Here is a 26,444-nt window from a genome sequence, read left to right as displayed (position 1 = left end):
GTTGCCCCAGTCCCGGCACATGTCTGGGCTGCTTGGGGCCAGGTCCTCAGTTGAGGGCATGTGAGAGGCAACCACACATTGATGTTTCTCCTTCTCTTTCCCCCTTCCTTCCCCTCTCTCTGAAAATAAATAAGTAAAGGTTTTTTTAAAAAGAGCATTTAACCAAAGCGTTGGATGCATTTAATGTGTCCGTTGGATTGAAAGCAGTTCTAATCTTAATCTAGAGTCAGTTGAGGCCTGGTGCCTTTTCCTTCCAGCATTCATCATCCCCCCCCCCCCCCCGGCCCGTCCCTCTAACACAGAATTCCAGCAATTTCCAAATGCTGCATTTCTCTTCTGGAACAATTTCTCCCAGCCCAGAATGCACATCAGAATCGCCTACCAGCTGGGGGGTGGGCAGGGGTTGGGGGAAGGGAGGGGAAAAGAAGCTCAGGTTTGGAATTTCAGGGTTGGGGCCAGGGACCCCCAAGTGAGGCAGCCCCTCAATGATTCAGTTAGGAGGCCAGAGCTAGACCAGGGGTCAGCAGACTGGCCCCACTGGGCCTCTCGGCCATGACCCTTGACATACACATCATCCACGGCCGCTTTTGGGCAAAAGCGGCAGAATAGTTGTAATGATGTCGTTCAGAACATCTATCCTTTTCCAGAAAGTTCGCCTGCCCTACCCCCAGAGCTGCTGTTTTCAACGCATGCGCCACAGGAGTTTTTAAACCGCGCAGCTCCTGACCTGTCAGTCGGGCCTGACGTCTCTCCCCTCCGACGGTCCAACAAGGACATGACAGCGGCCAGCACAATAGTCATCTGGCATGCACAAACCAAAATTATACCTGTTTTCTTGTTTAGAGGGGCAAAACTATACAGTTTTGGGTTTGGAAAGCAGTTTATCTGTGCCATGAGATGAGAAAGGTTGAAAACTGCTGCTCTAGGCATGAGACCCCTGTGGCAGCTGTCATGAGGGGGAGGGAAGTGGCCCTGTAGTTGTGTCCAGCACTGAGCACAGGTGTGAGACCCTCCTGCGCCGCCAGGAGCAGGTTCCAGTTTCTGTCAACACTGTTCTGCGATCCCACACTGGATTTAACACAATTTAATTTAAAAAATTTTAAATGCACCTAAGCAGAATTTAGCACTATACAGCAGGTATATAACTTTCTTCTAGCATGGTGATAGTTTGGTGCAAATCCTTTTGAATATTTTAATGGTGGTTTTTTTCTACTTCTTAAGTTTGATTTTTTAAACGTGTTATTCCTTTATTTGTGGAAGAGAGATGGACCTGGTTTTCTGATTTTTCAGGTCTCTGCAGAAATTACTTCAGACATTTTCCACATTCCTAGCCTTTCTCTCTACTTCCTTCCCACCCCTTGTCTTTCTGGGCCGCAGCCAGTCCTTGGACACACCTTTGATCTCACAGCCTGCACTGCCCACACAGTAAAATCTTCCCTCCCTCCGAGCTCAACTCTGCCTGCTCTGTCACAGGGAGGGCCCACTCTGGGTTATCAGGATTCACCACTGCCGGAGCTTAGGTGGACGCTGTGGGGTCTGGAGAGGAAGCTGAAATCTGTGCAAGAGTCTAGCCCAGGATCCGGCAGACACACAGTGGCCCTTGCTCTTTCCCCAAACCCCCGAGAACCTCTGGTTCTCAGACTGGTTGGGAAACTTTACCTGTGGTCTAATTTTCCTCTTTGTTTGAGTCTTAACTGTTCTAGTTTTCTTTTTCCCCCCTCCTCAAATATCGTAATTCAATTATAGTATTTCTTTTTTTAATCGAGGCATAAATCACCTATAATAAAAGCAAGGTTCACAGAGTTCTGACAATTGTACGCTCACTTGTCAACAACCACCCCAAACAAGATCCAAAATACAGAAATCCCCACAATTTCAGGCCCCTTTCCAGTCAATCACGCGCCTAATCCCTTCCTAGGCAATCATTTTCCATCTCCTGGCAGCATCAGCTCTTTTTTCCAGCTTCCTTCCTGCCTCGCTAACCTCGGCAGAGCTCCCTCCCGTGTAGCTGATGGAGTTACCGTGCTGGCCCAGCACAGGCATGCTCTCCAGGTCCCCATTGTTAAGAGAACATTCCTCTTTTCCCCTCGAGAGTATTTGGTTCCTAACCTTGAAAGGCTGTTCCCACCGTCACCCCTGCCCTTTGGACTTCTCTCTCCCTTTCCTCACAGGTGAGGCTGCAGAGCCTCGCACACCACATCTGCATCTTCTCAGCTTCTGCATTTTTTCACAAACCACGTCAGACGCCTGCCCCTCCCAGACCCTTATCTCCCCAGGTTGGCGTTGACGGTGTCCCTGCCTCATCACAGCTGACCTGTGTTTCTTTCTCCCAGTCTGTTGGAGCCCCTCCACACCCTGCAGAGTCTGCAACCTGAGTTTTCTTTCAGTCGCCTCCCGACTTTCAGAATCTAATGTCAGCCTCTCTGAAACATCAGTGCCTGAGCAATCTTATGGTAACATTTTTATCTTATCAGAACTGATAAGTCACAATAGCTCCTTGTTGCCTAGTGACTCAAGCCCTGGCCGGAGCCTGGTCCACTGAGCAATCTGGAGTCTGGGTCTGGTGTCGCCGTGCCTTTCCAAAATCGTCCTTCAGTTCTGCTCGCAGCCGGCTGTGCTCTGCAGTGGCTGAGGTGGACCCCGCTCCTCCCTGATCCTGACCTTTACCCTTCAGTTTCCTCGGTTCCAGTCTCTTAGGAACCGCTCTGAGTTTCGCAAGAATTGGAATAATGTATTTGCTGCCCTCATCCAGAGGGCTTTTAAATTGAAGGAGAAGAGAGAGAAACAACTGGTTAGAATGTCCTAACTGGACTCCACCAAGGACTCAGGAAACAAGTTTAAGGCCGGGAGCAGCACTTAAACCGGCGGGGCTCTTCCCCTTCAGACTCAGCTTCAGTCCACTCTTGTTGATGAGCAGTTAAACCAGAACTTGGCAGAGAGGAGGAACTCCATAAATGTAGGATTTATATCAAGATGTTCAGTCATATCTGGGGGGAAATGGGAAGGAAGAAAGTGGGGGATAATACTCAGGAATGGTAGCATGTTATTATGTAAACAGTAAAGGCTATGAGTCAGAGTTCCAAGTTCTGGGTGAGACTTAGCACTAGCAGGTGGTCACTGCTAGTTACTTTATTTTTAATTACTCCAATTCACACTTTTCTTATTTGTGAAATGGGAATTAAAAACTTACGTCTTGTGCCCTGGCTGGTGTAGCTCAGTGGATTGAGCACAGGCCTGTGAACCAGAGGATCGCGGTTCGATTCCCAGTCAGGGCACATGCCTGGGTTGCAGGCCGGTTCCCTGCAGGCTACTTCCCAGCAGGGGGACGCATGAAAGGCAACCATACATTGATGTTTCTCTCCCTCTCCCCTTCCCCTCTAAAGGTAAATAAATTTTAAAAAAAACTTACGTCTTTGGACAGGCGTGTAGGCTTCCCAGGATTACACGTGTACAGCACCTGCCGTGTAAAACATGGCTTTAGAGATGTGTGTGTGACTGTAAAGGGAAATAAAACAGTAGAGGTACTTAATAGAAGGGCTGGACGTAAGTGTCATGTAACAAAGTGGACATAATGCATGTAACCACCACTGTGGTCAGAAAACATACACCATGTGATTTGAATCATTTGAACCGTGTTGAGTATTTCTTTACGGCCAAGTGTGTGGCCAATTTTTGCAAATGTTCTATAAACACTTGAAAAAGGTTTATTCTGCAGCTTTGGGGTGCAGCATTCTATTTTGTCAATTAGGTTCAGTTTATTATGTTCAAATTTATTTTTCCTGTCTGCTGGTTCTATCAATTGCTTACAGTTATCTTCAAATCTGTCATCATGGTTTGGGTTTGTCTGTTTCTCACTACAGCCCTGCCATTTGTATTTTACGTATTTGGGTGCTCTGGCATCAGACTGTGCAGACTTAGAACTGTTATGCTCCCCCCTGGAGGGTCCCTAGAAATAGGGTCCCTTTTCTGCACATCCCTCTTTGGCCTGATGCATGAACACACAATCCAGAGACCCTGGGAGGGGAGTGCCTCTGGCCCAGGCGCCTCTCTTCAGTGGAGGCAATTCCCAGAGGGCCGACCACAGCGGGGTAAATGGGATGCGTCTTTCCTTCCTGAAGGGCAGTCTGGGTAGCACAGCGCAGCACCCACTACAGTAGGTTGTGCATGCACCAAACCCTGCCTTCCGAAAGGGAAAAGAGTTTTCAAATATGTGTCAAGGCTAAAGGAAAACTGAAAAGCATAGTCAGATGAAGTCAGGAATGAATGAAGTCAGTGTTCGGACTCAGATTGCAAATTTAGATTTGGTCTTCCTTGAGACCAAGCAAAATGTCCAACAGACTCAGTTTTGAAATTCAGGCATCTAAGATAAACATGTGACCCCTGCTCATCTCCCATTGGAGTTTTCTCCGAAAAGCCCAGCCCACGGTGGTGGTCTCGCCTCCAAGATCTCCCCTGCGCCCTATCTGTGCTCATACTTAACTTGGTATATAGATGTCTCTCTCCAAGACTAAGTTCCATCGAGGGTAAAGAATAGAAGTTTGCACTTGGGAGGCACCCAAATATTTGTTCCAATTTAGTGATTTGAAGTTTCTCCTTTGGTTACCTATTGTCATTTCCTGTATTTGTTGTGGAAGTAAACTGTAGCCATTTGAAGTCAGGGATTGTGGTTTATAGTTATGCGAATTAATTCCCCTACAGTCCCCATGGGTGCTTGATAACCATTGCTTTAAGTTGGGCAGAATCAGAAGTGGACCTTTGGTCCGAAAGATGTGACCAAAGGAATGAGAGCAGAGGTGAAAAAAGCAAAAGATCAAGAAATACTACAGTTTTGTATAAAAGTGTAACCTTTTATACAAAAACTTTTATACAAAAACTTTTACAGTTTTTTACTTGCAGTGAACCAACGTTCAGGAAGTTTTCCAACAGGCAGCTTGGATATACTATGATCAGCGAATATCAAATCACTGCAGAAACTAGAAATAGTAAAGGGGTTGAGCGTGAGTTTCAGTTAAAAATGATGTAACTCTATTAACAGAAAGCTTTCCTATAAACAGTTTATAGACAGAGGAGCTCAGTTAGCATCCAACTACTAGTCACAGTGAGAAAGTAATTCCGAAATGCAGGGCTCCTTCTGAGAGATCAGACGTGTTCGGGGACACAGTGGGTCACTCAGTGACCCAGAGCACAGGTAGGTCAGTTTGTATCGTTCGAGTCTTTGGTGTACATACGCCTAAAGTTCTCCTTGGGAAACATGTCATTCTTCTTCCCGCACATCCCCCTCTTTTCCCCTCCACTGTCTGCGGGCAGAGGAACTGGGTTTAGGGTGGTTTCACCGCACCCTTCACAGCTCCCTTGGCCCTCTCCTACCCCCGCGTTAGGGTGAGGTTTCCATTTGCCAAAGGACACGACCGAGGTTTCCGCAGCGCCCAGTGACGTCCGTGCAAACTCGCAAAAAGCAAACCAGGCCGGGCTCTGCGTGGGCGCAGTACCACCAACTGCCCTACCCGCCCCTGCCAGGACTTCCCCCGCTCCTGCCGCTCGCACGCCGCACCCAGCCCCAGCCCCCGTTTCGGGAGCGCGGCCCAATTAGGGTGCGCTCACCTGCGGAAGGTGAGGGGTGCATCTCCCCGCCAATCAGAGATGCCTCGGGCTTGGACGCGCGCCCCGCCCCGTGGGGGTGGGTGGGCCGAGCTGCACCTGGCGGCCTTGAGTCACTCAGCGGAGCGACGGCTGCCTCCTCCAACCGGAGCGCGCAGGGGCGGGCGTCGGCCAATCGGGCGCGGAGGGCGGGCCGGCGGGATCAACCTGCGGCCACCGCTCAATCCGCGCGGCTGCGCCCGAAGCTGGGTCTGTGCCCGGGTTCGGCTGCCGCCGGCGCGTCGGGAACCCGGTCGTGATGGGGACGAAGGGGAAAGTCGGGAGGACACAGTCGCTCCTCTTCGCGTCGGTGATCCTGTGTAAGTTCCGGAGTTTCGGGAGGGATCCGTGGGTCGTGTCGGAGGTTGGAGCGAGGCGCGCCCACGGCCGTGCCCGCGGGCGGGGACGGGTCGGACCGGCCGACCTCGCCCTCCGCGCCCTCCGCGTCCTCCGCCGCGCCCGGCCCCGTCCCCTCCTCCCGTCCACCCACCGCTGCGGGGCTGGCTCCCCTCCCCCACACCGGGGGTCGTGCCCCCCCCCCCCGACATCCACACCTCGCCCACCGAGAGGAACCGCAGGGGTCGAGTCCGCTGGCTCCCGGCGCCGGCAGGTGGGGGCCCTGCCCACCGCACCTGCCCGGCCCCGCCTCCGCGCGCCTCCGGGTTGGGCGCGGGCCCCCAGGACGCGCAGCCGCCAGCCTCGCCGCCCGTCTCCCTGGGCCCCGGGGTGTCTGGTCCCGAAGGGTCCCCAGAAGTCCGACGGGGCGGCGGTGGCTGAGGGGGTCTCTCTATCCTCCCCTGCTCTGCGCAAGCGTTGAGCGCGAAGTCCGAGGAGGAGATGTAATTGAAATCCGAGTTTTCACAGAAAACAGCATTCGAAGTCCCTTTCTCGAATCACTACCTGAGTGAACGATGTTGACTGAGTGGGTGGCTGGGGGCGGAGGAGCCGGGACCCCGCGGGCGACCGGAGGCCGCTGCCCCACGGGCGCGCATAGGCCGCCTGCTGCCTGGGTGTCGGTGCTTCTGTGCGCAGTTGTGCGAGCATGTGGTCTGAGGGAACCTCTTTCCGCTGAGGGCCATCTTTTGGGAAGTGTTCGAAGAAAAGAACGGTGACAACCCCTCGCGGTAGTGCCAGGTCGATTCGTTCCGCCAAGTTCACTTTGAAGGGGAGGTTGGTTCCCTGCCACTGTCTGAGCCAGCGATTGCATTTGTCAGGCTTGTAAGCTCCCTGGGGTGCCCTTCCCTCCTTTTCTTTCCTCAGTTTCTGTGTCACCCGACAGTCCCGCACCGGCACCGGCACCGGACGGCTGCGAGAGCGCCCTTCTGGGTCTCTGCAGGGGATCCAGAGGCACCCTCGGAGGCAGCCCCAGCAGATGGGGCCTGAGCTTGACCGTGCGTCCCGAGTGGTCACATCTCCAGGGATGGAGGAACTGACTCTGTGACTAAATCAGGCTGCACGGGGAGAGGGATTTGCTTTGTACTGAGGCTGCAATGGGAGCCGGCCCCCCTCCTGGGGTCGATCTTGGCTTTGCATTATCTCCCGCCAGCAGCTCAGCCTTTTCACCTATAAGAGAGAAGAGCAAGCGTGTGCTACTCCCTTCCGTCCGGGGCACTGATAGTTGATAGTTGCATTACATACACGAGAAGGCGGTATGGGGCATCCCTTTGGATTTTGTGAGGATGAAAAGCAGGGAGAGACCCCGATAGGTCCCGTGGCAAGAGTAAAAAGTAAGTAGGGTCTTTCCTTGGTGTCTCGTCTGTCCTGAAACCCCCAGGATGCCGGAAGTATATACAGATGCCCAGGTGCCCTCCCTCCAGGGCTGCTCCTCCTTATGGGCCTGCCAGCTGGGAGAAGGCAGGGCACGATGAGCCTGACTGTCAGGCGAAGGCCCAGCCCCATCCTGGGGAATCTGGTGGGGAGGATGGCCTGAGCCTGCTGGGGCAACAGTGACCCAGGTGACCCAGGGCACCAGCCCCAGCCCCCTGCCCATGCCCCGCCCCACCACCCCAGCACCTGTGCTTGGAGAGTCTCCAGCTATCTCCCAGGCGATGTGGCCTGTGAATAGAACAGACTGTGGGGGGAAATGGGGAACCCACTTTGGAACGGCATCCATTGCTCTGTCTGCCCCCCACCAGATGCTCCAGGATGGGGGAACTGCTGTGGGTGGCTTTGTGTGTCCTCCTGTTTCCTGATGATGTTGCTTCTAGTGTTGCTGTTCAGGGTTAGATTTAACTTCGAACTGTAGGCGGTGAGTCACTCGTCCGGTCTGCTCCCCTCCCCTGGTGAAGTTACTCTTGGGAAGAATTGTTCCCTGGGAATGAGAAACTGGGAACCACCGACAACAGTCAGAGCTGGGCAGTGAGTGGTCGCAGGGATCCTTGTACGCTGGAGCTGCTGGGACTTTTTTACCCTTTAAAAAAAAGTTTATTTAGAGTAGGTTAATACCTTGGCGTGGTTCAGGAATCAAAATGCTATTAAAGGCTCTGACTGGTGTGGCTCCCTAGGTTGGGTGTCACCCTACAAAGGGAAAGCTCACCCGTTGGGTTCCCGGTCCAGCATGGGCAGCACCTCATCTCGGTGTTTCTTGCTGACACCTTGTTTCTCTCCCTCCCCTTTCTGTAAACATAATAAATAAACAACATCTTTTTAAAAGTGACATTAAAGAGGTGGGGGTGTCTCCCTCCGGCCCCATCCCTGCTCCCTGCAAGCTGCCCCGTAGCTGCTTCCGTGCCTTTCCAGTGCTTTGTTACCCGGATACAACTGTGCATCCGCATGTTTTTTCCCTTCTCTTGCACAAGGCGACATACTGTGTACATCCTAGCGTATCCTTCATCTTGGTTATTCACTGAGTGTGCCTTGGAGAGCTTGTCATTTTGGCGTTACAGGCGATGGGGCCTGGCTGTTAACATCCCTCCCAGTCAGCTGGGGGTCGAGGCACCTGTTCTGTGGGCACAGAAGTGGCTGCCAGCCCCGCGCAAACACAGACTGAAAAGCTACACATTTTATGTGGTAGATTAGGAAATAATGGAGCTTGTTTTTCACCTTTGTTCACATTGAGGGGGAGACTTTGCAGGTCTCTAAACTCAAGCCTGCTTCCTTTTCGTAAGTCCAGGAAAGATCTGAGTGACCGCTTGCAGATGCAATTGTGGAAGAGTTTTCACCATTTTGAGGGAATCGTGGGAAGTGGCGTGAGTAGATTCGCACTGGGGTTTTCCAGGCATTGAAAACTCAGAGCTCGTCTGCCTGGGACTCCCTGATAAGCAGAGTTTCTGTCCAAAGTCTGGCTTGTGTCTTTGTTTCTCTAGGTAGGGGGAGGACAGGAGGAAGCAGCTGGCTGGCAGGAAGTTTGATCCCAGGGTGGGGGCAGGCAGGCTCAGCCTTTGGAATACAGAGAAGGGTGGGGGAGGGGAGGAGCTGAACTGGTAGAACTGGAAATTCTGCTGAGAGCGAGCTGGAGGGATGATATGAAAGCCCTCCTGGGCAGCAGGGCCCGTATGGCTCCCTGCCATCTTCAGAGGGCCGCTGATGTCACCGAAGGTGCAGCCGGGGGTAGCCGTTCAGACTTGCTTGCCTGTTGTTGGGCTGGCAGCAAGTCTTCGCCCTGCCGGCACATTCCTTCTCGGTCCCAGCCCCGCCTCCAGGAGCGCAGGGTGGTGGCAGCGGTCAAATGGGCAGGCTGGAGTGGAAGCCCTGCTTCTGGGTTCAGATCGGACAGCCCCGTTGAATCCACTTGTGAATCCTGTAAACATTGGTGTTTGTTGCCTGCGTTCAGAGCACCATGCCAGAGATTAGGGCTGTGAAGAAGCTCTAAGGGAAGCCGAAGTACTGGCAAAGCAATTAGCCCCCATTGAGGTAGACTGAGTACACTGCATCTGGTGGCTGCTGAGGCCCTGGGCCCTCCTCTTGTCCCCAGGCTGCAGTTCCCTCTTGGCTTGAGGGTCCTGTGAGGCTCAGGGTCTAGAGGGGAAGTTCGGATGAGTTTGTAGAGAAAACCATAGGCTGGCTGGCTTCTCTCCGTCCTTTTCTTTCCTTTGTTCTGTTTTCTCTCCTTTTTTTGTTGAACAAATTCCACCAAAATCTTAGCACTCTGGCTGGTGTGGCTCAGTTGGTTGGAGCATCATCCTGTGACCAAAAGTTTGCAGGTTCGATTTCTGGTCAAGGCACATGCCTAGGCTGCGGGCTTGTTCCCCGTCCAGGAGCAGGCCCACGCACCACCCCCAGTCCAGATGTGAACGATCCCCAATTGATGCTTCTCTGCCCCCTTCCTCTCTCTCTAGTAGCAATGGAGAAAATGTCCTTGGGTGAGGAAAACACAATCATAGCAAGAAAGCACCTTAAAATTCCAATCAGTAACAGGGTGGTAGAGAGAAAACAAAGATTTCTTAACAAAGCAGTAGCAAGAAGTAACTTTTTAATAAAAAGATTTTATTTTTAGACAGCAGGGAAAGGAGAAAGAGGGAGAGAAACATCAGCGTGAGGTTGCCTCTTGCATGCCCCTCACTGGGGGCCTGGTCTGCAACCCAGGCATGTGCCCTGACTGGGAATCGAACCCAGAACCCTTTGGTTCTCAGGCTGGCACTCAGTCCACTGAGCCACAGCTGCCAGAGCAAAAGAAGTAACTTTTCTGTTGTGGGTCTGACCTGCTTGTGCGAGGAATGGCTGTTGGGTTCTGCTAAGTAGACGCCCCCACATTCCGTGACCACCACCGTCCCTCTGGGCAAAGCAGCCGTAGAAGCTGAAGGGGATGTGAACATAACTGGGCTCTGCTGTCTCCCAGGAGCTGCCGACGTACGCTAACCAAGTAAAACACAGAGCAGGCCAAGAGTTAGGGGCTTCTGTGGAAGTCTCCGGCTGTGTGGGGCCATTCCGAGGAGAGCGGGCACCCTGTGACAAGGTCCTGGAGGCTCTCGCAGACACTAGCAATGAAGGAAAGGTGGTCAGCAAACGTTCAGTCAGCTCCAAGATTAGTTTTCCCTTGGGAGGCTCCTGGAAAAGCATCGTTTTCCCCTTTAGTCAAGTATCTGGTTCATTTAGTTGTAAATACGTTCTGAAAAAAAAGACACTCGGGCATCGGGCGTCATTGGTTTCAAGAAGGACTCACCCCAGCAGGAGAGTTGCATTTGATTTGGAAAAACACGTGTTGCTCCACAACATTTCCTCCTTGGGAGTGAACAGGTTCTGACTTAAAAGCAGACATTGCGTAATTGTCTCTACCAAAGCTATGTGCAGAAAGTTACTCTGGGGGAGGGGGGCAGTTGCCAGAGAAAGGGGGGGGATTGGTTCATAAGGTGTATCATTGTCCAACCACTGTGCTGTACACCTTGAATTAATATGAAGTGATGTTGCATGTAAGCTGCAATACAACAAAAGAACAGAAAAAGTATGTGTAAGGGCTTTAGCAGTCTCCTCTCCAGCATAGTTTCAACCTCTCCCCAACCATCAGCAAGGAGAAGGGGGAACACTCCCCCCGCTCCCCTGGGGCAACCCCGCGCCAGGCTGACCTCGCCCCTCCTTCCGAGTCCCACTTGAGCCTCCTACAGCCCCTCCTGGGGACCTGGCTTTCCTCAGCAAAGTGAGACTCCTCCATGAGAGCTCCCCATCAAACCCTGTGTAGCAGTTCCATTAAATGAGACACTAAGCCAGCAAACTGGGGAGCTGAACCAGACGCTGCGCCTGCTTCCTCGGAAAGCCACAGCCCTTCACCAAGCCTGGTGTCCTAGGAGGCCACAGCGTGTACAGCTAGGTTCATTCACACACTGGTGGTGGGGGGGGTGCTGCCTGGTCCTGTGTCCCCGGGACTTAATCCTCCAGGTGGGCAGGAGCTCTTCCCTGGGGCTCCACTGAGGCCAGGCACCTGGACCAGCAGAAGAGGAGGAGGAAAATTTCCGCTGGGTAAACATGCAGCAGAAGCCCAAAGAGTGACATGAAGGGGCAGAGCCCAGCCCAGACGGGTGTGAGGGACCCTGGCAGGTCCAGGAAAGGGCCGGGCCCGGGAAGAACTAGGAGGTGGGCAGAATGCCAGATCAGCAGCCTCAACAGCCTGCCTATCACCCTGTCACTGAGAGCCTAGACAACCGTCCCCACCCCTCCTGACCCCCCCCCGCCCCCCGCCACCTGGGGCAGCTGCAGCCACTGCTCATCCCCTAAAAACTGAGCTTTCTGGTTTTATATTCTAGTATTAATCGACTTGTGCTCCTCCTAGGGGCTTCTAATTAGCGGTCAAGACAAACTTCCAGCCCTGGCTGGTATAGCTCAGTGCATTGAGCCCGGACCTGCGAACCAAATAACTGGTTCAATTCCCAGTCAGGGCACAGGCCTGGGTTGCAGGCCAGTTCCCAGCAGGGGACGCACAAGAGGCAACCATGCAATGATATTTCTCTCCTTCCCTTCCCCTCTAAAGAGAAATAAATAAAATTAGGAAAAAAAAAGACAAGCTATCCTTTCAGTTTAATTTAAAATCAGCATGTCTAATTTTGCAGGCAAAAGTTAATTTGGGCATTAAAACAGATACGTTTTGGCCGTGTTAAGTAGATCACTTCTAGTTAAATCTTCCCATTTTGGTAAGAACCTTACAGAAGTAAGCAGTAATAAGTAAGTAGAACCTTACCAAGTAAGTAGTCTTTCCAACAACAGCACTTCTGCGTCTCAACACTCCCGCGCGTCCCAGCCTCCCCTGCCCCACCCTAAAGATCCTCGGTCACCTAAGAATCTCTGAAATGAGCCAGAGGAGTAAGTGCCCCTCATCTGCAAAGCTGAACGGAGTGTAGGCTTCAGTTTATCCAGCAAAAGTTTTTGTTACGTGACCCCAGGAAGCAGCTCCAGCTGAAAACCAACATCAAACACCCACCATCTGTTTTTCTCTTGGCCTGGCTCTGTCTGGCTTCTTCTCAAACCCTAACCTCTAGCTTTACCTGGATGCCTTTAAAACAGAGAAATGCGGCCTCTAACCCTGTAACAGCAGGGGGTCAGGATCTCCAAGAGACTCATCCAAGCTCACCTGGTGCAAAGCCAGCAGGGCACAACGGGCCCTTGGCTGGTGCCTCGAGCGTCTCGGTCTGTGAGGCAGTCCTGGGTGGGCTCTTCCCTGGAAATCCATCATTCTACCCACGGTGAGATGAGACAGTCCAGGTCCCTGCAAGTGAGCCAGCGGGGCTGTACAGGCTCAGGAGAGGAAGACCCAGTCCCACCTGGGGTCCACGTCCACCTACTATGTGACCGGACATAGTAGGTGGATTGGAGCAGGGCTGCCTAGGGCCAGCTATTGTGTGTGGGCTCTTGACGTTGTGTAGGAACAACTTCAGCTCGAGTCCATGTGACTGTGAGGGTACATTTATTAAAACTGGGGGCAGTGAAACAAGGAGGGGTCAGCACAGAAGCAGCAACAGGAGAGCCCAGGCTGGGCTGTCCTAGGTCTCTGGGAGGTCGGAGAAAAGATGGTCCAGGGGACAGGTTCAGGGTGTCAGCTGGGGACCAGCTGCCAGCTGCCCATTGCCCTAGGGTTCAGGAGACGTGTGCCTGTGGGGGAAGGAGTTGGGGGCACACACTGGGCCCTTGGTCTCGAGGCTTGTATCGTTTTTATCATCAGTTGTCCGGGTGTGTCCTTTCAGGGTCGGGTCTCCACTGAAGGTCAGTAGCAGGGCAGGGGGTCTTCAGTCATTGCAGTTGGTTCTGGCATTGCCCACTGGTCTTGCTGCCTTTCTGGGCCTGGAGCTGAAACACAGTGGAGGCCTAGATGTTGTCCCCAGGGAGGAAAGGGCAGGGGGACAGAGGTCACCCTAGAGGTGAGGCCCTTGTTTCCCCAGGTTGGCCCCCTGCCAGGCACTCCACCCTGGTGGCCATCTGCCGTTGGGTTCAGCGATCTGCCTGTCTCCCTGTTCTGCTTACCAAGGACTTGTCCTGGCTTCCTGCTATCTGGTCTCATGTCCTCCTAATAAATGTGTGGGGTACCTATAGTGTGTATATTCACCAAAAATGTCTGTTAAACAACCCTTCCTCGGTGTCCCACTGCGTGGGTATGTCTGAGTTTCCCTGCTTGTTCGCCTTTTGCTGGGCATTTAGGTTTTCTCTTTCTTGTTGTACTAAACAGCGTGTAGCTGTCCTTGGACCTTCACCTTTAACTTGGGTAAGTTTCCCACTTTGCTGTTTGTAGCTGTGTGATTGGGGCACCTGTGCTAATCCTCACTGCTCTCATCTGTAAAATGGATAATAACAGTACTAACAACAGTTCATCTTGGGGGTTTGGTGAGAATTTAATGAGATAGTGCACACCAGGCACAAGTCTTAATGTGGGGGCTCAGTGTCCCCTCTGCCATCAGCCCAGCAGCCCAGGTGGTCCCCAGACTGTGGTCAGATTCCAGACACGGGAACTTAGGCTCTGCCTCAGTCGCACTGCAGGAGAAGCCTGTAGAGTAAATACACACATAGTCGTGACTCTCTAGTTTGCCACAGTTACTATGACTGAGACACAGTGATTTTCAGATGTTACACCTCAGTCTTGCAGATGTGCCACCAGTCCGATCTGTGGTATGTGAGAACAGGCGGGGCAGACTTGGGTACTGAAGCCTGAGTGGCCGCCCCCCCTTCTCCTGCCCTAACTCACCTTCCCTTCCACCTCCCACATGGTGCCTTTCCGCCTCCCGTTCTCAGCTGCAGGGCAGTGTTTTCTCCAGCCCCTTTCCTTCCTGGAAGTTTATCAGACTCACATACACACTTTAGGGTCTTGATGCTGTAGCCATGTCCTTTGTTAACTCATTTCACCTTTAAAGTTTTATCGAATCATTCAGTGCTTCCTGGTGTGATGCTGCTCCTATATTTCCTGTTATTCTTTATCATCTCCTATTTCCTTTTTTTGTTTTTGTTTCTGCCTATTCTAGCATTGTTTTATTTATTTTCCTTTTTATTTCCCTTTCCCATTCATTTGGTCATATTTGCATAAATAAAAATGTATTAAATATGCACTTAATACATATTTACTTACTACACAAATGTAGAACATAAAAAAGCTGCCTGTGGTCTAATTTCTCAGTAGTGTGCAGTGTCAAGCATTTGGAATCTATTGTTAGAGTTTTTTTAAACAATCCTCGCCCTGGCTGGCGTAGCTCAGTGGATTGAGCGTGGGCCTGTGAACCAGACGATCTCGGTTTGATTCCCAGTCGGGGCACATGCCTGGGTTGCAGGCTGGTTCCTTGCAGGCTAACTCCCAGCAGGGGACGCACGAAAGGCAACCATACATTGATGTTTCTCTCCTTCTCTCCTTCCCCTCTAAAGATAAATAAATAAATAAAATCTTTTTAAACAGTCCTCACCTGAGGATATGCTCACTGATGAGAGAGAGAGAGAGAGAGAGAGAGAGAGAGAGAGAGAGAGAGAGACAGACATGGCTCTGCTGCCTCCCGTTCCAGTCCTGACCGGGGATCAAACCCACAACCTTTTGGTGGTCCAGCCAAAGGAACCACCAGGCCAGGGCTCTGAGGACATTTTTTGTGTGTGTACTGGGTTATTGTTATGACCTGTAGAAGTAGGATCGGTGCCAGCACATGTGCTGGGATTGGAGTGGAACAGGGAAGGCCTTGTGGGAGGTTGAGCAGCAGCCTCTCGTGGTGTTCCGCCCTGGTGGGTGCTCCCACACCCTGGGGTGGGAAGAAACGGGTCCAGAGCACAGGGTATGACATTCACTAGCAAAGTTGTGACTCATTCATTAGACAAATGTTTGTGTAAGGCAGTCTGTGACGTGAGAATGAAGCTGAGCTATGCCTGGTCTCTTTGTGCTAACATAGTGATGTGCATTTCCTTCCAAAACCGTAAGAAGTAAAATAAAAATAAGGTCATATTTTGCATATCTTTCTCTTCCATCTTGGACCTGTTTCTACGCCAGTTCAAACTGACCTACCTCGACCTTTGGGGTGGCACCCTGTCTTCTGCTGTGTGAGGTGTCGTACGCTGGAGCCAGGCTGCCTGGGTGACAGTCTCAGCTTTGCTTGGCCTCTGGGAGCAAGTTACTTAACTTCCAGGCCCCGAATGAGTCCTGTCCGATGGGAGCAACAATGACATTGACCTCACAGCAGGGCCCTGATGTGAGGGCCTCTGAGGAGGGCCTGGCACATAGTATGAAAGGTGACAACTGGTGTCATTGTCTCCCTGCCAGTCTTTCATTCATTCTGTTGTGCTCAGTAGTGTGTCCAGAATTCAGACACAATAAATGAAAGGTATAGAAGTCTTTTAAAGGTCTTCAAGAGTTCTGTTGATTTTTCTAAAAAAATGATAAAAAGAAAAATTTTTTCTTGTTGAGACACAGTTGGCATACAGCACTGAGCTGGTTCCAGGTGTGTAGTGTGGTGACTCGATGTTTAGTACAGAAAGGGTGACAGTCTAGTGACAGCCGTCACCGTGTAGTTACAGAATGTTAATTTTTTTTTTACTTTTTGATTTTTTTTTAGAGGGAGAGACAGAGAGAAACATTGATTTGTTGTTCCACTTCTTTTTGCATTTGTTGGTTGCTGCTTGCATGTGCCCTGAACTGGAGGTCGAACTTGCAACCTTGGCACAGGGTTGATGCTCGACNTAGTACAGAAAGGGTGACAGTCTAGTGACAGCCGTCACCGTGTAGTTACAGAATGTTAATTTTTTTTTTACTTTTTGATTTTTTTTTAGAGGGAGAGACAGAGAGAAACATTGATTTGTTGTTCCACTTCTTTTTGCATTTGTTGGTTGCTGCTTGCATGTGCCCTGAACTGGAGGTCGAACTTGCAACCTTGGCACAGGGTTGATGCTCCGACCCACTGAGCCCTGTTGTCTGTCGATGGGCATGTGATGTGTTTTCATATCTCGGCTGTTGTAAAAAACGCTGCAGTGGATGTCGGGGTACAGCCTTTTGAGTTAGCGTTTTCCTTTTCTTCGGGCAAATACCCAAAAGTGGTGTTGCTAGAGTGTATGGTGGTTGTATTTTGAATTTTTTCAGGAATCTCCATACTGTTTACCGTGGCGGCTGCATCAATTTATGTTCCCACCACCCAGGCACAAAGGTTCCCTTTCTGCACATCCTCACCAACACTTGTCATTGCTTGTCTTTTTGATAATAGCTACTCTAGCAGATGTGAGGTGGTAACTTATTGTGGCTTTTGTTTGCATTTACCTGAGCGTCTTCTCATGTACCTGTTGGCCATTTGTATGTCTTCAGAAAAATGTCTATTTAGAACCTTGGGCCATTTTTAAGTTTATTTTTAAAGATTTTCTTTTAGGACTTCCAGCCAAGATGGAGGTGTAGGTAGGTAGACACACTGTGCCTCCTCGCACAACCAAAAGAGGGACAACAACAATTTAAAAACAAAAAACAAACGGTACTGACAGAAAATTGAATTGTATGGAAGTCCAACAACTGAGGAGTTAAAATAGACACATTCATCCAGACTGCTAGGCGGGCGGAGTTGGGCAGCTGGACAGAGAGGGGTCACGGCAAAGCTGTAGCTGGCGGACCCTAGGCGTGCAAGGCAGCGGATTGTGGAGGGGCCCGGCGCACAAGGCGGCTGGCGAGCTGGGCAGTCCCACGTGCGTGCACAGATAGACCAGGAGAAACCGGGGAGCCTGACAGACCGAGCAACCCCAGGTTCCATCATGGGGAAATAAAGCCTCAAAACACTGATTGAAAACACCTGTAGGGGTTGAGGTGCCAGGAGAGACTCCCAGCCTCACAGGAGAGTTCATTGGAGAGACCCACAGGGTCCTAGAATGTACACAAACCCACCCACCCAGGAACCAGCACCAAAAGGGCCCAATTTGCTTGGGGGAAGTGGGAGAAGTGACTGAAATCCGGCAGAGAGCAGAGCAAGTGCCATTGTTCCCTCTCGGACCCCTGTCCCACATACAGCGTCACAACCCAGTGACTGGGTTGCCCTGCCCTGGCGAATACCTAAGGCTCCTCCCCTCACTACATAACAGGCGTGATGAGACAAAAAAAAAGGCCCAAATCGAAGAACAGATCAAAGCTCCACAGCAAATACAACTAAGTGACAAAGAGATAGCCAACCTATCAGATGCACAGTTCAAAGCACAGGTAATCAGGATGATCACAGAATTGGTTAAATTTGGTTGCAAATTATATGAAAAAATGAAGGCTATGCTAAGTGAAATGAAGGAAAATGCACAGGGAACCAATAGTGATAGGAAGAAAACTGGGACTCACATCAATGGAGTGGACCAGAAGGAAGAAAGAAACAACCAAACAGGAAAGAATGAAGAAACAAGAATTCCAAAAAATGAGGAGAGGCTTAGGAACTTCCAGAACATCTATAAATGTTCCATCATCTGAATTATAGGGGTACCAGAAGGGAAAGGGAAAGAAAGTCCAGGAAGTCCAGGAACCTCAGAGAGTCCCAAAGAAGGTGGATCCAGGAAGGAACGCACCAAAGCACATCATGATTACATTAGCCAAGATAAAAATCAAGGAGAGAATCCTAGAAGCAGGAAGAGATAAGGGGACAGTCACCTCAAAGGAGTTCCCATCACACTGTCAGCAGATTTCTCAAAAGAGAAAGAGAACCATTCTCAAAAGAGACCTTGCAGGCAAGAAGGGGCTGGAAAGAAGTACTTGAAGTCATGAAAGGCAAAAACCTACATCCAAGATTGCTCTATCCAAGCAAAGCTATCATTTAGAATGGAAGGGCAGATAAAGTGCTTCCTAGATAAGGTCAAGTTAAAGGAGTTCATCATCCCAAGCCCTTATTATATGAAATGTTAAAGGGATTTATCTAAGAAAACGATAAAAAACATGTACAGTCAAACAACAGCAAACTCACAGATATTAACAACCACACCTAAAACAAAAACATAAGCAAACAACTAGAACAGAAACAGAACCACTGAAATGGAGATCACATGGAGGGTTAGCAACAGGGGAGTGGGAGGAGGAGAGAGGGGGGAGAAGGTACAGAGAATAAGTAGCATAGACAGTAGGTAGAAAACAGACAAGGGGAGGGTAAGAATAGAATGGGAAATGCAGAAGCCAAAGAACTTATAAGTTTGACACATGGATGTGAACTAAAGAATGTGGGTGGGAGGGGTGTGCAGGGTGGAGGGGAGTGAAAGGGGGAAGATGGGACAACTGTAATGGCATAATCAATAAAATATAGTTAAAAAATAAAAAAATATATTTCTTAAATTTATTTTTAGAAAGGAGGGAAGAAGGAGGAAAACAGATCGGTTGCCTCTTGTAAGCACCCTGACTGGGGATCAAACCCACAACCTAGGCATGTACCCTGACTGGCAAACGAACCCGTGAGCTTTTGGTTTGGGGTACGACACCCAACGGACTGAGCTACACTGGCTAGGGCAGCCTCAGCCCATTTTTTAATTGGACTCTGTGGTGGGTGTGGGCGGGGGTTGCTTTCAGGTTGTGTGAGTTCCTTATATATTTTGGACATAAACTCCTTATCAGACATGTGATTTGCAAACATTTTCTCCCATTGGCTGCCCGCCTTTTCAGTTCATTGGTGGTTTCCGTTGCAGCCTGCCCTTGTGCAGAAACGTTATCTTGGGAAAGTCAGGGCTGGGTCAGACAGAGTGCCTGTCACGGGCTCCCTAGACCTTGGGGTTACTCTGTTCCAGCTGCTGTCACAAAATGCCACAGACTGGCTGGCTGAAACCTCAGCAGGTTCTCACAGTCCTGCAGCTGCACAGCCAGTGTTAGTGTGCGGGGAGGGCTGGTCCCTTTGGAGGCCTCTCTCCTTGGCTCGCAGACGCCCCCCTCCTGCTGCCTGTCGCTTAGCCCTGTGTGTGTGCACACCAGCACCCAGTGCGGTCACAGGAGGGCGTGTCCTTGGGGCTTCGTTGTAGCCCAGTCACCGTGTTAATGGTGCTGTCTTCCAGTGCGGTCACATTTTGAGGCACTGGCGGTAGGGCTTTCTAGGGAGCACAGTCCAGTCCCTAACCTCCCTGAACCCATCCCAGGGTGACCTCTGCTCCCTGCTGGTCATCCACAGCTGGCCTTACCAAACCTCCTAGAACCCCTCCCCTGCTCCTCCCTTTGCCCCGCCTCCCAGGGAACAGCTGTTGTCACCGCTGGAGGGATGAGGGGGAAGTGCCCCAGCAGAGAACTTGACTTCGGTTTCAAACTTCGAAGCAAATTTGATAAGTTATTTTTAAGTTATGAATTTAAGCTTTGTAAAAAAATATTTTATTTATTTATTTTTAGAGACAGGGAAGGGAAGGAGAAAGAGTGGGAGAGAAACATCAGTGTGTGGTTGCCTCTCATGTGTCCCCCACTGGGGACCTGGCCTGCAACCCAGGCGTGTGCCCTGACTGGGAATCGAACCAACGACCCTTTGCTTCACAGGCCCATGCTCAGTCCACTGAGCTACACCAGCCAGGCTAAGCCTTTTTTTGGTAACGATTTTACTTATTTGTCTTTAGAGGGGAAGGGAAGGAGAGACAGAGAGAAACATCAATGTATGGTTGTCTCCTGTGCATTCCCCACTAGGAACTGGCCCGCAACCCAGGCATGTGCCCTGACCTAGAATCGAACTGTGATCCTCTGGTTTGCAGGCCCGTGTTCAATCCACTGAGCCATACCAGCCAGGGCAGAATCTAAGCTTTTTAATATAGAGAGAGATTTTATTTATTTTTAGGGGGAGTGTAAGGGAGAAAGAAAGAGAAGAACATCAGTGGATTGCCTCTCGTGTGCTTCCCTGCTGGGGACCTGGCCTGCAGCCCAGGCATGTGCCCTGGCTGGGAATTGAACCCACGGGCCCTTGGTTCACAGGCTGGCACTCAGTCCACTGAGCCACACCAGCCAGGGTACGAATCTACATTTTAACAAAAAAACATTGGTGGAACACACTTTTTCCCTCCTGAGAGCTGAACAGTTGGGGGCAGGGGGAAATACTTTGCTAGTATTAAAATTGTTTAAAGATGGGGTTTTAAATCAAGTTTGCATTCTTCTTCTTTGACTTGACTTGGGCATGCCCTGTCTGCCGCTTTGAAAAATAGGCTTGTCTTAGTAGATGAACCTGAACGCGTGGATGTGATAGTGAACAGTCTGCTGTGGCTCGTCCGTGTGTTAAGGTTCCGTGTGGCTCAGGGCAGACTTGCAGCAGACGTGCTTCCTGCCGCATGTTCTCCGAACCGCAGTGAATGTGCGGTCCCTGCCCCCTGGGGTTGAATGTCTGGTGGGGAGGCACACCTGTGTGCAGGTGATGTCATGGTGTGGGACGGGCTTCGCCGGGGTCTGCACCGGGCAGTGGCAGCCCTGGTTCTGGAGAGCGCAGGTCTTTTCCTGCAAAACGGTGCTGGTGTGCAAGAAAGAGGGGAGAGGGCGTTCCTTGCAGCAGGAGCAGGGAGTTATGAAACAGCCTGGCTCCTCTGGGAACTTCGAGCAGTTTTATGTTACTGGAGGGTCAATTGTGAGAGCAGAGAGGGTGATGAAGATGATAAGCTTATCACAAGGGCAGGTAGGGCAGGAACCCTTGCGTTCCTGAAGAAATTGCATGTTATCTTTTTTTAAAGGTTCTGTTTATCTATTTTTAGAGAGAAAGAAAGGGAGAGAAATACCAGTGTGTGGTTGCCTCTTTCATGCCCACCACTGGGGACCTGGCCCGCAACCCAGGCATGTGCCCTGACTGGGAATCGAACCAGCGACCCTTTGGTTCACAGGCTGGCATTCAATCCACTGAGCCACACCAGCCAGGGCAGAATTTGCATGGTATCTTGTGGCACCCCGGGAAGCTTGAAGCTACTGTTGGATTGCACTCTGGGAGATACAGCGGCCACTCAGCCTCTGGAGTGGCCTTTGTTTGAATCTGTACCACCACGCAACAGCTCTGGGCCTCAGGGTCTCTGTGCAGAATAAGGGGGGTGATAACAGAGTCACCCAATGGCAGGGCGTTGCAGGGCAGAGACCACAATCTGCACTGAGTGCGCGCAGCAGTGCCTGGCACGTAGTGAGGTCTCGGCAAATGTTGGCTTTTCCTCGGCAGTGGGGTGGAGGGTGGACGTGAGTGGGGCAAGACTAAACCAGGCAGAGAGGCCAGTCAGAGAACAGTGGCGATTCTGCAGGGGATGATGGCACTAGAAGGGGCCGTGGGGATGGAGAGGAGGGACTAGCCTGAGGGACGCCTGGGAGGCGTCATTGAGTGTAAAACTCGGTGTTTGATTTGCTAAGGGACAGATGGTGGGAGCCTGAGGTGGCCTAGTCTACCTGCTGCCAGCCTGGATCGAGGGGCGGGAGGAGAGAGGTCGTGGGCGTGGGTGGGGAGGAGTGGCCCGAAGTCCTTGGAGATGGCGGGAGGCACAGGGATGGGAGCCTGCAACTCAGGTGAGAGGCAGTGGCTGGAGTCGGCTGGGTGTGGGCATAGGTCACTTTGGGGCTGCATGAGGGACATGTGGAGGAGGGAAGGCCCAGGGTGGAATGCTGGGGTCACTCATGTGTTAAGGGATGGGCAGAGGAAGCAAAGTTCAAGATGGGGAATGAGACAGAAGTCTGAGGACTGCACACAGAAACCAAGGGAGTGGAGTGACTCCAGTCACACGTATCAAGCAGAGGCCATAGGAGGTGACCAGGAAAGCATGTGCTGCATGTTCATGATTCTAAGACTCTTTTAGTGTTTTTGAAACTGGGATGTGATTTACAGCCTGCATATACGTTTAATGTAGTTCCCCCCAAGAAACCCTTCTCTTATAATCAGGGTACCCTGGAATTGAGAAATATGAGGGTTGGTGACCTCAGTCAAAGCAGTTTTAATTCCAGGGTCAGAACCAAAGCCGCACTGCAGTCCACTGGGTGGAAACAGTGTGTGTAGACACTTTCCTTAAGAAGTGTGGGGAGACCTCAGACTGGTGCAGCTCAGTGATTGAGCAAGGCCTGTGCACCGGAGGGTCATCGGTTCAATTCCCAATCAGGGCACGAGCCTGGGTTGCGGCAGGTCCCCAGCAGGGGGCCCGCGAGAGGCGACCACACATTGATGTTTTTCTCTCCCTTCCCCCCTCTCTAAAATCAATACATAAAACCTTTCTTTTTAAAAAGAATTTTGGAGAGAAAGGGACCTTCCAGCTAGAGGGGGTACAGATGAAGTGAATCTGTACAAGATTAGGTTTTCTGTACGTGAATGGGCCAAAAGTCTTTTGATTTCTTTGACTTTGTGGCTTTTCTCGTGGAGCTTGAGTACATTAAACATCATGATGGAAAGGCTGAGATTCCCTTCTGTTTTTGTGTCCCATGTGCATTGGTAGGACATTGGTGTGTGTGCACAATATGCCATGTATAAGTTCAAGGTCAGGGGCATCGAGGTGCTGTGAGGAGGCAAGGAGAAATAACAGAGAAGGAGGTGGGCAGGGAAACTGTGGGTGGGCTGATGTGGCAGGCAGGCAGGATGTAGCGAGGGAGGGCCTCCTGCCCGCCAGCCGGTCTGAGAAGCGCCTAGAGAAGTTGTCTGCAGGGCGGCTCCAGTGGTGGAGAGGGCTGGTTTGGCGGGCTGGAGCGTGTGCATCTTCCAGGCGGGGTTTATATGTGTTCACTTATTTGCATGCTAACTAGAGAGAATATTGAAGTCAGAAAGAGGAGTGTGTGCAGCAGGGCTTGTGGGCAGGTGACAGTAAGAAGACACAACAGTTGGGTTTCCTGTGGGTCAGACACTTTTTGAAGTACTTTGTGTCACAGCTTGTCAGACTCTCAGCAACAGCATTGCGATACAGAAACCGTTTTCATCCCCATTTTACAATGGGCCAACTAGGTTGATGTGACCAGTGATGGGTTGTCTGGTAAGCAGCAGAGGGGATTTGAAAGCAGGCAGCCTGGTTCCAGAGGCCTGTTCAGGAACGGGAGGGGGCCGGGCCAGAGTGGCTGGTGTCCTGTGGCCATAGGAAGGGCGTGGTGGTGGGGCTGGGCTGGGGTCCTGGCACGACCCCAAACCACAGAGAGTTCTGAGTGCCAGGCTGGGGGCCAGCAGGGGGCTGGGGGCCAGCAGCCAGGCTGGGGGCCAGCAGCCCTGCCCAGAGGGAGGCGGGTGGCTTGNAGCAGAGGGGATTTGAAAGCAGGCAGCCTGGTTCCAGAGGCCTGTTCAGGAACGGGAGGGGGCCGGGCCAGAGTGGCTGGTGTCCTGTGGCCATAGGAAGGGCGTGGTGGTGGGGCTGGGCTGGGGTCCTGGCACGACCCCAAACCACAGAGAGTTCTGAGTAGAGGCAGCCAGGCTGGGGGCCAGCAGCCCTGCCCAGAGGGAGGCGGGTGGCTTGCCGGCGAAGGACCCTGGGAAGAAAGGCCTGGAGTCGGCCTCGGAGTCAGGATGGGTGAGGAGAAGGAGGACATCGGGGCACGAGTGTAATTCCCGAGCGTGTTCCACATCCAGTGATCCGGGAGGACTTGGACAGGAGCTTTAGCTACAGGCAGCAGCGGTGCAGAACTGACCGCCAAATTCATATTCAGGGCTTTTTATAAAAAAGTTTTTTTTGGTGTTACCCTTTATTTCAAAGGCTAGGTTTTAGTCTAATTAGAAGCTGCTCTTTATGTGGGCGGTGCTGTAGCCTGGGCTGCTCTGAGGCGTGAGTTACCATCCCAAGACATTTATCGGGGACTGCTCTTGGGGTCCAGGCCTGTGGGGAGGAGGGCAAGGGAGCGGGATCGGGCCGCAGAAGTCCCAGGAGGCCTCAGCCAGCCCCAGAGGGGCCCTTTGTGTGGGGGCCGGGGAGCTGCGAGTGTCTGCCCTTCAGTGACCAGGCTGGGTGCCGCCTCCCCTGGCAGGAGGCATTCTGGCGCTCGCAGAGGGCGGCTGGCTGGGGGCCTTCTTCAGGCTGCAGCCCCGGCGGCCAGGAGGAGACCTTCCTTCCTGAAGGAGTCTGGTGCACGCATCGGTGCCCGTCACGGGCAGCAAATTGTAAAATCTGAGAATCTTAAAAGCACGAAGTTCCGATCACTAGCGCAGAGAAAGCTGACCTGGACTGAAGGCAAAGCGTTTCGTTATCAGCACTCTTGGTGGGAACTGAGAGACTTGCACGTCCTCAGTGTTCAGGTTAGAAGGTTACTTACTTTCTCTGTTTGTTATTACATGTAATTGTAGATTGGACATTGAAGTGTAATGCCAAATACACAGATACAGGGTAACATTATGAGAAAGAAGTTATAGGTAAAGTGGGCCCGACCTCCTAGTTTGTAACCCAAGGACGCTGTTTCATTAGAGAAAGAGCAGGGGGAGAGGGAGAAACATTGAGTAGTTGCCTCTTGTCGACTCCTCGACTGGGGATTGAACCCGCAACCTTTTGGTCTATGGGATGACGCTCCAACCAGCTGAGCCACCTGGTTAGGGCAAGATGGGCCTGACTTTTAAAAGGATGGCATTTCATTCCATCATGTGTCTCTGTCAGGCCTGGGGCTTTTCTGAGAATCACCGTGGTTTCTGAGCAGAAGGGGAAAGGGCGAGTGGGGGGTGGACTGGGTGCTTGTCCCAGTGGGTGGGTGTCTCCTTGCCAGGAAGGCATCTGTGTCCCCTACCCCAGGGGTGGGCTGCTCTCTCATCCGTAACACTGGGAAGAGAAGCCTATCCAGGTTGACTTACGGTGTCTGTCAGACTTTCTGAAATGTGTGTTGACATCTCCTTCCAGCCTTCCCCAGTGGAGGTGAGCTGAGGGGCCTCGGGGGTCTGGGGCCTGGGTGCCCTGTGGGGTGCGGGAGGGGTGGCTGGGGTGCTCGCGTTTATCTGAGAAAGCAGGACTCACCTGGGAGGCTGGAAGTGAGGCTTCCTGCGTGTGTGGCAGCGTGAATGAGCGTGATTGTGTAAATGCTGTCCCTGGATCCCGGAGTTGGGCCCGGTCCACCGGGGAGGGTTCAGCCCCTCCTGGGCCTCCTCCCACCGTGTTGTTGAGAAGCCTCATCTCTCCTCACCCCCCAGCAACCCTGCCACACACAGTCCTCTCCCTCCGTCCGGCAGGAGGGACACGTGACCCTGGGCCAGTCCCCTCACTGCTTCAAGTCAAACTGGAACAAGAATACTTGTCCTGAGGGTCTGTTGGGCTTGTTTCAAGGAGCAAATGATACTGTGTTTGTGGAAACACGCCCAGATGCCCCCAATTCCTACAGATGCTGAGGGCCGCGCCCTCTTCACTCCCGGGGGCTTCCTGCCAGGGTGGTCTGTGAGTCTGGGGTGGCTCAGGACCCTCCTGTGACCTTCCGGAAGCTGCTCTCGGATGGGTGGGAGTCAGTAGATTGTAGGGAGTCACAGTAGGTAGGGGGATAAAAAATGAGAGAAACTGCATTTGTAAGAAATGTTCTTTCCAATGATAAAAGAAGTATTGGCCTGCGGTTGTAGCAAAAAGTTTTGGAAGGAGGTGGCTTAGGATATTAGTGAGGGGGGACACTGGGAAGAGCCGGGCTCCCCTGAGCCCCTGCGTCTTGGGGCCTCAGCCTGGAGAGGCCCCCCACAGTGCCTTCACCGCTGCTCACTTCTGATGGGACCACCTTTCCTTCTGCTCAGGCTCGCTGGCGTGGAGCAGGGGTGCAGTGTACACTTCGGAATCTGAAGTCCAAGTTCCTGAGAATAAACGTGAGTTGGCCGGGGCTGTGGAGGGGGAGGGGGCGAGCAGGCCAAGGTCCCTGGGGACCCAGGGGCCCTCCCGTCTTGTCCACTTGCTGCTGCTCCTTCCCCCTGCTCACTGTGAGCCTGTCCGCAGCTGCCAAGTTGTCCTGCTCCTACTCCGGCTTCTCCTATCCCCGGGTGGAGTGGAAGTTTTCCCAGGGCGACATCACCAGCCTCGTCTGCTACAACAGCAAGATCACAGGTGAGCCCTGCGCCTCTTTCCTGATTGCGCCCAGATCCCGGGGGGGGGGGGGGGGG

The 26,444-nt window shown here is 52.0% G+C and overlaps 1 protein-coding gene across 1 annotated transcript in view; it reads left to right on the top strand.

The window, feature by feature from the left end:
* The first annotated feature begins 5,715 nt into the window (after nt 1-5,715).
* F11R (F11 receptor) overlaps nt 5,716-26,444 on the top strand; it is a 24,265-nt gene continuing 3,536 nt past the window's right edge. Inside the window, exons 1-3 of the mRNA XM_037034986.1 lie at nt 5,716-5,957; nt 26,085-26,153; nt 26,281-26,388. Coding sequence (XP_036890881.1) covers nt 5,897-5,957; nt 26,085-26,153; nt 26,281-26,388 — 238 coding nt within the window. The 5' untranslated portion in view covers nt 5,716-5,896. The remainder of the gene's footprint in view (nt 5,958-26,084; nt 26,154-26,280; nt 26,389-26,444) is intronic.

The sequence above is a fragment of the Sturnira hondurensis genome, unplaced genomic scaffold (assembly GCF_014824575.4).
Source record: "Sturnira hondurensis isolate 20B ecotype Veracruz unplaced genomic scaffold, ASM1482457v3 Scaffold0022215, whole genome shotgun sequence".
Taxonomy (NCBI): Eukaryota; Metazoa; Chordata; class Mammalia; order Chiroptera; family Phyllostomidae; genus Sturnira; species Sturnira hondurensis.
The sequence above is the reverse complement of the archived record's forward strand: the minus strand, read 5'-3'. Positions and strand labels throughout refer to the sequence as shown.